The sequence below is a fragment of the Rhincodon typus genome, unplaced genomic scaffold (assembly GCF_021869965.1).
Source record: "Rhincodon typus isolate 14 unplaced genomic scaffold, sRhiTyp1.1 hic_rhity00005017, whole genome shotgun sequence".
NCBI classification, from domain to species: domain Eukaryota; kingdom Metazoa; phylum Chordata; class Chondrichthyes; order Orectolobiformes; family Rhincodontidae; genus Rhincodon; species Rhincodon typus.
The window spans coordinates 1-11,741 of NW_025970655.1; the positions used below are offsets into that span (position 1 = coordinate 1).

The window sequence follows — 11,741 nt, forward strand, 5'->3', positions numbered from 1 at the left end:
GAGAACCACGACTTCGACTGGGACAACTCCAAGATCCTGGGACAGGCTAGGCAGAGACAAGCACGAGAATTCCTGGAAGCATGGCACTCCACGAAGCAGGCTATTAATAAACACATTGAACTCGACCCCATATACATTCCACTACGGAGGAAACCCGGAAGTGGGGCAATCCATCGCAACGGACCCCAGAGTTTAAAAACCAGGCGGGAAAACACACCGACGCTTCATCAGAGGCTGCACTGAGGATGTTATCAAGCACGGTAACGAAACGTCTGCGGAACAACAAACCAGCTGGGCGAGCCAACCAACCTCAACATTTCAGTGAACTGTCGTGTGGTGGTGATTCATAGTCTTGGTGAATGCCAAGTGTCACTGGTACCACCTGCACATGCACAAGCAGCGGCAGCCATCTTTACCAGCCAACTTGGCATTTGCTGTACACGCTACAAAGTTATTATAACCTTTTTAAAGAAGATAATGTCACAGAAATATGAGCTTAGAACAGCCAATGCAAATAGTTGTGGAGCAAACAGGAAATCAAGTTTACGCTGCTTTTTTTTTGTTGGAACATAACTGACAAACTAGACTTTCAGTTTCCAGCACTAGGACTTTTTTGACTGTAACTGTACAAGAATTTTTCTCATCATAACTTAAGTACAAACCACTCAAGATTTCATATAAAGAAAGATTCATTGAGCTGATAGCATAAGTTGATGCACCAAACTACCTGGTTGTTTATTTGACAAGAAGCAGACAGTTCATAATGTAATGGATTTAGTGGATTAAGAGCAATAATGACAGTGATTACATATCCAATTATAATTACCTGTAGAAAAGTTCCTTCAGTGTTCCATAGTTTGAAGATAAATCCTAGAGGTATACAAATCATGGAAGAAAGAGCCAGAGCCCATCCTACAGCGTAACCCCAGTTTGGATAGACATATGTGTTGTTATATTTAAGTGGTTTATATCTCACAATGAAGAAAATGAAAATTGCCTGAAAGATAAACAATTCAGTAACATTTAAGATAAATATTTGCTTCAGATATTCTAATGTGCTCACGTAAAACATCCGAAACTTGCTTCCCAAATATTTCACTTAGAATTCAATTATCCTGCAATACTGAAAAAAACTGTTTTGCAGAAGTAACAATTTGCTCTGGTTAATGCTTCAGGATAATGATTGTTTGTGACGAAGAATGCTTAACCCTATGTTACTTTTGTTTCACTCTCCTGCTAAGAATTTCCAGCATTGTTTGTTAAGTTTCAGATTTCCAATTTTAGTGCGGCTCAAATCTAACTCTGGTGTCAGATTCTGATCCGACTCCACATCTTGGACACCCTTAGGAAAGTTACTGCTCAAAGCTTTATCATGTTACCGGAGGCAGCACGACTCCAGTTCAATGTCACTCCAGACTTGTGAAACAACTTTCTCTTACAAGAAATTTAAGAAGTAAGATGTTCAAAATTTACTACTCATGGGATCAGCTAGCTCAGTTTGTTGATCAACTGCTTTGCCATGCAGTGACATCAATTCCAGTAGCAGCTGAGCTTACCATTACAGCCCCACTTTCTCAACCTCACCTGAGGGATGTTAAACCACCACCATTTGTTTCTGTCTGATCAGGCAGTGGGACTATAGTGACTTTATGTTTACTGCACACACATTCTGTTACTTGGGTTTTCAGTCGTTATTTGGTTGCATTCTTTGCTTCTTGGCTTCATATCCAATCAATCTGAAACATTCGCCCAATGTCCCCAGTTGCCTCATTGTGAACAGTTGTGAACAAGGGAACTGTGACAGGATGATAGATGTTCTGTTCCCAGAGGCAGCTAATCAGGAAGCAATTGCTGGGAGCCCTGTCTTTCAGGGAGAGTAGTCAGGTTCTGGTGTTGGGAGGTCCAGTCAGTGGGTAAGACCGTCAACCATGTCTGTGACTAATGCCTGGCCATCAGCCGAGATGGCAGTGGTGTGATTGAGGGAGTAGTGGCTGTCATGACAGCAGGGCATGAATCAGAGGATACCTTGGTCTCTACAAAGTGACTGCAACAGGACACCCGCTGCCCAGGGATACATCCTTTCTGTCGCTTACAGCTGGCAAATAACTTTAAACCCTTAAGTGTATTGCAGTTTAAACCACCCACTGCAAGTCCAGCTCCACTGCAGTTTCTGATGTCAGATTTCCAACATCCACAGTGTATTGTCTCTGGACCAGTCTTCACAGCCTGTCTTGTTTTCTACCCCTTTGCAAAATATAAACCCAGCAGACATATATTTTCCTAATAAAAATAGCATCAATCAAATTCATGCTCTGAAGAGATAAGTATGTAATTCTAAACATAAATACATGCATAAGTTATGAACACTAAAGAAGCCAAGTGTAGTTGGTGCACAGTAAGATTGCAAACTAAATATTAAAAAAGAAATTAAAATAAAAATAAATACTATGTAAATGATTACAAATAGAGGATGTAAGGCGCAATAATAATGTAAAATATCTAATTCTGAGAACAATTTGTAAGTTTTTTTAACTGTGTAAAATAAAAGCCTTTGACAAAAGGTGCAGCAACAGCTTAAGAACTTACTGAACATATACCAGGAGTGATGAAATTCCAGCACCATTTAATTAAAATGAATGGCCTGTACCCAATCATGTCTTCAATATTATCATAGAATCTATTGCTTCCTGTGAACATAAGAAGTATCAAGAAAATATCAAGTATAACATTATACATAAGATAGGCCGTCTCATTATCTGGATGATTTAATATTAGTGCAACATTTCACAGTCCTATTAGCCTGAATCGTTCAACTAACATATTTGGTTTACAATTTGTCTTGCATACATACAGGATAGAATACTGTGGATACATTTTATTTCAGGAATTAAGATAAGTTATTCCATCAATCTGTTGTATAGAGCTCAGGAGACATTTTGTATGCAGGGAACTAGATATTTCCATAGATTCTGAAATACTATGTGTTAGTGACACTGTCTGGTTCTTTTTCTTTCTGAAATTAGCTTACAATAAGTAGAAAGCTTACAGATATACATGTCTGAAATTGTAAAGATGGAGCAAGACAAAGGTAGAAAATATTTAATATTTTCCCCTTGAAATACCATGTTTAAAAACTCTCATCTCCACAGTGTCACCAGCTAGCTGTAATTTACTCATGAATACTCATAAGCTTTCCTAAGAGGCTCACAAAATAAACTGACAATCGTGTTTTGTTGAGAGGCCATGCACTGGCTTTATGACTAAAATGGCCATCCTGTGTATTTGTCAATTTCCTTTGAGGAGGAAGATCTACTACGTAATAACAAAAACAGTAACAATTTGTCATTTTTGAAACCAGGAAGATTTCAGTACAGACCTTCCAAACATATTTTGTGATTTTGTGACCCAGATTTTGTGACCATTAGCGGCCCTTTCTGCTGACTTCACAAAAGCTTCTCACAAAGACCTAGCAAATTTTTATGGCATAGAATTAATTACAGTGCTAGTGATAGGGGATCTCTGGCATTTAGTAATAGCAATATAATCAAGCAGGCTGCACAACTATATTAAAGAATTCTAACAGACAGCAAATCAGGAATGAAACAGGCAGATCTTTTCAATAATTTTCCAGAAAACAAAGATTAGAACAAATGGGATTAATGTGGAAGTCAAAAATATCATAAAAACTTTTTTTTTGGATTACTTTAAACATACGTGTAATTTTTAACATGGAATGGGGAAATATGATGCCGCACAAATATAAATTATGTCTTTATGATTGGAGGGGCTATCGAACACTAGGAATGACTTAGCATTCTGCAATAAACCTGGTTGAACATGATTTAAATGGGGCAACCTTTACAAGGGTTTTACAGCTAAAAAATAGTGACAATGTGGAAACTCACATCAATTCATTAATTTCTAATTATTTCCATCAGCAAGCATTTCAATAGCACATCCTATGAAGGAATAAGAGATTGTTGAGAGCAAGGTGTGGGGCTTTGCATCTAGTGGTGTATGCATATGACATAATTTACTGTCAATTTTGCATTAATGACAGTGAACAATGTCCATTTCACCATCCTTATACCCATAAATTCCCAGCCATTAGTACAAAAGATTTGTGCTTTTTTTTCTCTGATGCACACTACAAGAGTTTGAAAAGTTTAGGCTGCTTTACAACAGCACCATCTACTGTCTCATTAGTATCGCAGCCTCCTACATTCATTTGTAAACATCTTAAAACATAGAAACATTGAGCAGGAGCAGGCCATTCGGCCCTTCAAACCTGCTCCACCATTCAATCTGATCATGGCTGATCATCAAACTCAACAGCCTAGATTGTCTTTCTTTCCAGATTTCAGAAAAATAAACAATAATGCCAGAAGTAGTATTATTTATTATTATATATTTGTATAAATGTAGTTAATAGAAGTGGCATTGTACGTTGCTTTTCAACACTAGTTATTAATGGCATAAAATTTCAACATCTCCTGCCAGTGGGTTTGCAGGTGAGGGGGCCTATAAACTATCTTAGGGGCCTTGTAGCCATCTTGCTGTGTCCTCCCAACTTGTCGTAATTTTAAAGGAAGCCTGCTTTTGCCCCAGTTGAGGCCTTGAAGTGACATTATACACTGGCCACTAATGGAGGGGGATGCAAATCCCCTTGCTTGGCCCACAGGCAAGAAAGGGGTCACCTTCATTGCTAGCTCTTTTTCAAACTGGGTAATGTCACCCTTTCCACAAAGTCTGCTCACCTCCTGGGTGCATCCCCATTTGTGGTCTCTCCATCAAGACCCTCACCCTCCTCTCCCCACCATGCACAGCCTTCCCTTCCCGTCTCCACTGAGATGCTGTTTCTACCTGATCCTGAGGGCTCATGTTCAGAAACTGGAGACTGATTGTATTTGCAGCAGTGACCACCACTCCCCAGTAGGTTTGTGGGATTACAGAACTGCCAGCCAACCTGAATAGCCAACAACCTTCTGAGGCAAGACTTGCTCTTGATTGATGGATGTGAATTTGACCTCTAGTCTTAGCCTGGATTTTGGATTACTAGTTCAGTAATGTCACATCTCATAAGAACATAAGGAATAGAAACATGAGTAGGCCATTCAGTCCCACAAACCTGCCCTGTTATTCAATAAGCTAATGCTGATCTGTCCCAAGCCTCAACTCCTCTGTCATGCGACCTCCTCATTGCCTTTAGCTCCCTGATATTTCAAAAATCTGGCAACCTAATCTTTAAATGCTTTCAGTGTTCTATCCTCCACAACAGTCTGGGTAAGGAATTCTAATCATTTCTCCTCAATATCTACCCTGACAAGCCCCCTCAGAACCTTTAAATAGGAGCAATCCTCTTTAATGAATAAAGGCCTAACCTGTTTAGCCATTTTTGATAAATCAACCTCTTCATCCCAGGATCAGCCTAGTGAATCTCTTTTGAATTACCTGCAACGTTAATATATCCTTTCTTAAATAACAAAACTGTACACAGTACTCCAGGTGCGACTCACTAACACCCTGTACTGTTGTACCAAGACTTGCCTATTTTTAAACTGTAAATTCCTAACTTTAAAAACCAAAATCTATTGCTATCTTAATTAGTTGCTTAACCTGCGAGGCATTTTTTTGTGATTTATTCACAAAAACATGCAGATTATTCAATGATCATTCAATGTGTCCTATTCAGTGCTAACTTCTCTAATCTCATTTATGGAACATTTTACTTTTCCATTGGCTATTGTCAGACATAAATGCCAAATATTATCATTTTTCAAATCACTGGAATAATGCAATGTTGTTGAAATTATGAATGTATGAATGACTTGTACACATCCTGAAGTAGCTGATCAGTTTTATCTTAATCATCTCAGGTTTTAATAATTCAAGGTTTAAACACCAATCCACTGGCAAAGATAAAACATATTGTGATTGACTTACCATAGGCCCATCCTATACAAATGCACTCAAAAATGGCCACAAAGAGAAGACACATGCCACTTGAAGCATATGCATCAAAAAGCTGGAAAACGTACATTCCTCCCTTCCAACAGAAAGAAAACAATTTAGCATTTCATTTTTCTGGAAAATGCTTACATAGTTTTGCTACTGTACATTTGATAATTGCTCTACAGAAATTCTAAGCTATGCCTGGAACTGTCTCACTGAAAATAACTTAAGTTGATTGTAATCCAAATTTACGTCATTTAAAAACAACGGTAGTCAACAATGGACTGATAAATGTAAATCAATACAATAAATGTCAGTTCAAAAGATTGATCTTATATGGAACAAAAGAATTAACTAGCATCTGAGGAAATGTTTTCTTTCTTATAACCCTCATGATTTCATAATATCCAAGTTATTTCAATTCGAAAACATTGAAGGGTCAGGTCAATTTTTGTTTTTGGTGGATAGGTGTTGAGTGGGATGTTGGTGGGACTCCCAAACAATTCACTTCAGTAAGAATCCTGAGTTGTCATTGCATTTGAGTTCCTCGTGGTTCCACAATAAAATTGTTAGAAAAGAACTTACCTGAGTATTTTTGCTGCAGCTTCTAGCAGTCCCTTTCAGGACCAATGTTCACACCACTGCATGCTGAGTTCCACCTAGCCAGGGTTTGGGCAGCCCACCTACAGTCCTTTCTGACACTAAACCTGCATTGCAGTTGTTTGCATGCCACAGGATCCTGATGTGTGTAAATCCACGAGATTCCCACCTAATCTGGGTAGGATGCCAGACACCTATTATTTGACTAGCTACGAAACTGTGGTGGGTGGACGGGTTGTTAACTGTAGCTGCTCAGTAATTTTTGTCCCACTGCTGTCAAAAACCATCATAAAATGGGGTGATAATGAGACCAAATTGGCCCCTGTGATTTTCTCCTGGTATCTTCCTGTTCAGGTAAGAAATGGGAAAATAACAGAGATAAATGGCCCCCTGCAATGTTGTACATTGATCTTTTAAGGTTGCCCATTTGAACTGGTTAGTTTACTTTCTAAACTGCTCCTGCCCTGTGTCTTAAACACACAGCCACTCATGGAGGAAGCAGACCCCTCCGTAGCTTCCAAATCCTATTGTGACCCTTGGAATAAGATGCAGCCCAAGAGACATGCATCCAGTGTCATTGACAAAGTATTACCTTTTTTTTTTCCTGTGGTAGCCCTTCCAGGGAGAATCTATTTAAGAGGAGCAGAGTATAATGTATTCTGTAGTAGAAAAAGTAATTTCTTTAGAATAAGTAAATTTTTTTTGGATTCCTTAAAGAATAACTTAGAATATGATAAAGCTAATTATAGCTTGCTCATGCAGCCTACTCCTCTTATTTGGAGGTGATTAATCAAATATTTTACCTGTGAATCAGGATTAGACTGTTGACAACATTTTGTTCTGAACAATTCAATGGGAGTTTGATCTGCAATATCATTTCCTGTATTATAAACCTAACATGACAAAATGCAATAGAAATGAACTTTGCATTCAAAAATAAGAGTATCCATGAATGAGTGTACAAAATTAAGTGGAATAGGCTACATTGCAACCAGGTTAGATTGTTTGTCTCCACTGGGACTTTACTGCATAACACAGGATAGAGGCAAGTACTTCTACATGACAAGGTCACTCTGTAAGCATATTGTGGCCCTGTCGTAAAACACTAAACAGCTTCCTAATCCTCCAATATAGGTGGCATGAAGCACATTCTCATTATGAGCTCATGTATGCTTCCTCCATGATGGCATAAGTAAAATAATATTTTGTGTCTAGGTCTATTTTATATTCGAATATGGGGGCTTAAGACATGCTTGCAGCTTCCTCTGCAATATTAAGTTGGCCTGAATGAAGTTGATGCCATGCTGACTGCTTTCAGAAATATCGTCTGTGGCCTCAACAGATGGTCCCTAATCAGGACCGTGTGTGGCCACAAGTAACAAGTGTTTAAAATGTACTTACCTGAATGTTGAGCCTGGAGCTCTGTATTCAATAATGAAGTCCACTGTCAGCCACTACTTCACACACCCACACTTTCACTCTGCAAGATCACAACCCCTATTGATACCTATCTCTGCTCTCTCCATTCCTGGTCTCTGCCACTAGCCACTCTTCCCAATCACTGCTCTCCAGTTCCTTCCAGCCACCAACATTCCCCTGACTGGATTTTCCAACATTTCAACCATAATCGATTGGATATTCCCCAGGCAGACCCTTACCTCCTCCTGCACTATTTTCCAGTTTCATTTAAGGACTCACCTGAGGGCTGCTGCTGGGTTTTGGGCAGCCCAATTCCTCACGGGTGGTAAACAGCCTATTCTGTGTCCAAAGGTCACCAGGTCAATGATGACTATGATGATCAGATTATGTGTATTATCACATTCTCATTCAGGGCCTTTTTTTTTAATTGCTTCAATTTTCCTAACATATATTTTAATAGTTTATAGCTTTTTTTCCCTCTATTGTATATCCAAAGAAATTGTCTCAATGTCACCAATTATGAATGATCTCATACCCAAATGGCAGTTAAATCATTATTTTATTACTTTGAATAACATCTTATGAAACACACTAAATAAAACATCTTAGTGAAATCACTCACTCAGTTTGTGGAGACTGGAACTTGTAAATTGATTTTCAGAAACACGGTTAGATTGACACATCAGATTAGAGAATGTAATTAACTTCATTGCTTTTCAAATTTAATTGACTCAACTTATAACCATTCAATTTTTGTCATATCAGTATCTGGTACTTTGAAAGGAAAGTACAATTTGTTCTGCATTTTGCTATTTTTCTTTGCAATGAAGCTGATGATTCCAGCATGAATATTGTTTTCAGATCTTTTGTGCTCCTCAACTCTTATAGCTGCTCCTTAGACCAGGCCTTATCTGAAAAGATCTATGGATTTACCTTACACTTTTTTCTAAATCCCTGATCTTGGTCACAACATTCTACTTGCACTGTTTTTCACTGCTTTCATCTACTTCTTCTGGCATGCTCCACCAATTTCTCAGGACAGATCTGCTCATCTCTGGATGAATCTCTGATGACTCCTGGTCAACTCTTTATTCCCCCTTGGCTAACAATGGATTGGTTCCTCCTTGTCCTCTGTTTTTGACGAAGTTGCACTGTCCTAATCTCTGCCATGACTGTACAGTTGAAAATCCTTTCTGTCCATTTGCTTATGTGTTGGATATGAGCCCATTCCTATTCTATATCCCTATTATCTTTCCTTTCTCTTACCAAACAGTTCAGGCCACCTCAAGAATTTTGTTCTCTCAGATACATATTCCAAACTACTTCTACTTTCATGCCTTTTTTGCTCACCAGCCCATATCCATCTTTGAGTTTTTCTTGGCATTCTTCAAAGGGTTTATAAGGTACCCACTGCTGCCTTCTAATTAGCAACAATGCCCTCCAGCCAAACCTGTCTCTCACTTCCATCCAAGCTTAACATTCATACTCACTAATCACAAGAACCTCCGCTCTGCACCTTCGCTTGGCCACACTTTCTATCATCAAAGGTGCTGTCATGGTAGTGTGATGCCCTTCATTAAATCATAATTGTGTCTCCTCCTAACTTCTCCTGGGACCTTCAACATCTTTGAGAACTCTAACTTGTTTATCCTTCCTGCTTCTCCTTTAAAATCCTTTTTGTCTAAAGTAACCTTCCATGCCTTACGCTGATTTTCTGACTAAGTTATTCTTTCAATTATCATCCCTGAAGCAAGAATGCTGAGTGACTGCTCACCCTCTGGGATTTCAGTCTCCCCTTCAGATCTTCATTATTCCTGCTTTCCCTAAAAATTCCCCATTTTGTATAAATTGTCCAATGTGTGGATCCTTAAATTTGTCTACTTCTCCTTACTGGTGGCCTTGCCTTTAGCTCTGGACCCCATGTTTTGGACTTCTCTATTTAAACCTTTTAGCTTCTCCAACTCCATATTCTCTCTTATGACTCCCCTGAAAACATACTTCTTATCAAGCTGCTAATCACCCTTCGATTAAAGTCGTCTTTAGCTCAGTATCCATTTATTTTTCATTTATGCTTTCATGAAACATTTCTCATACTACAAATGTTAATTTCTGCAGTTGCTTTTATACAATAAAATAAAAACAGTTGCTCTAATTGATACAATCTGTAAATGATTTGAAGGGTGTTCACCTTAACATATTCTTAACATAAAAATCTAAAACATGAACAAAAAGCTTCAGGTTAATTAGCTTACCTCTGTTACCATTATTAATCCAATCAAATATGACACAACTGCAATAATGCAAATCAGCTGTTCTCTTCTGTATCCCACACGGAATACCTTAGGATACATGTCTATTACAGCTGTTACCAGACTTTCCATGCAGACAAACTACAAGAAAAGAGTGACAATACTGAAATTCATGGCCATATTGTGTATGCAAAATTACTTAATAGAGCATCAAACCAGTGAAATCCCAATGGACATTATGGCTAATTGTATCACAACTCTTGAGTATTTTATCCCTTGGGATTAGAAGGATGTAATCACTGTTCTACATAAAATAATGAAGTGAATAAACAGGGAAGAAGCACAGGAAATTATTTTTCTGCTGGGAGCTCCAAAACAAGGAAGCAAAACCCCAGAAGATAGAGTAGGACGGTTAGGTTGACAATTTTTGAATGGGCACAGTAAGTTAAAGGAAAGGAGTTGGAAATGATACAGGACATCGAGATGAGCAAATGTAAGAAATAGAAACACTATTCAGAAATGCTGGAGAGAAGACAGCTAGTAGTTGATCTTGGAACAGGTACAACAAATTTCCTCAATAGATGGGGAACCAGTGGAGTGATAACTCAAAGGCAATTTTGCATGAGTTGATACCACAAAAATAAATGAATAAAACTGACTCAGTATTTTGTTATTAATTAATCTTTGAAAACACCTCACTATGTACTTTCACAAAGACATTCTTTAATTTCACAGTTACCTTAGCAATTTTAAAACAAAGCCGTCAGTGTGGTAGGTAACTATCAACATGAAATCACATATTAATGACTTAATAAACTCAGTCAGCATTTCATTAACTTGGCTCTTAATTTCAACAACAGTTTCATAATTATGTATTGCTTAAATTATTGATTAATTTAAGAGCAAGGGTAAAAACCAAAGTAATAAATGTAAGGAAAAACTGGTTGTCTCTAAAATGGAAGAATGGTCATGAAAGAGACATTGAAATGAAGATAAAGAAGAAAATTGACTGTGCAAAACCAACTGGGAAACGCAGAGGAAATACTTTGAATAAATGCACATTTTAAAAAATTGTTAAATTTGTAAAGAATGGAATAATTAAAGGCATGTAAAATATGAGCTAATGAATGATTATTGTGGAAGACCTAATACGATTGAATGTGGCTGCTGCTAAATGCAAAAATACTGGGTTGTATCCACCACATAAACTGAGCTTGACCTCCCCGATTTAGCTCCTACCTTCAGATATGTCTGACTTGTATGGCCTTACCAGGCTTTATAGTCCTGACAGCATAGCATCTCTCAGGGTCACCTAATATCCATTAAATCATGCTGTAATCCCAGTGAGGGCAGACAAATGATAGCTTGGGAATGTGGGAGGCACAACAGCAAGATAAACTACCTCAGGCAGAGAATCCGAGACAACAAGGTGCAGGGCTGGATGAACACAGCAGGCCAAGCAGCATCATAGGAGCAGAGAGGCTGACGTTTCGGGCCTAGACCCTTCATCAGAAAAGGGGG

At 38.3% G+C, this 11,741-nt stretch overlaps 1 protein-coding gene across 1 annotated transcript; it reads right to left on the minus strand.

Moving 5' to 3' along the window:
- Positions 1-808: 808 nt before the first annotated feature.
- LOC125482015 (sodium- and chloride-dependent GABA transporter 3-like) lies at positions 809-10,361 on the minus strand (the record flags this gene model as incomplete). Its single annotated transcript, XM_048593984.1, has 4 exons — positions 809-997; positions 2,587-2,687; positions 5,944-6,046; positions 10,224-10,361. Coding segments are annotated over 4 exons (531 nt in total), but the record flags the coding sequence as incomplete, so codon positions are not given.
- Between the last annotated feature and the right edge of the window lie 1,380 nt (positions 10,362-11,741).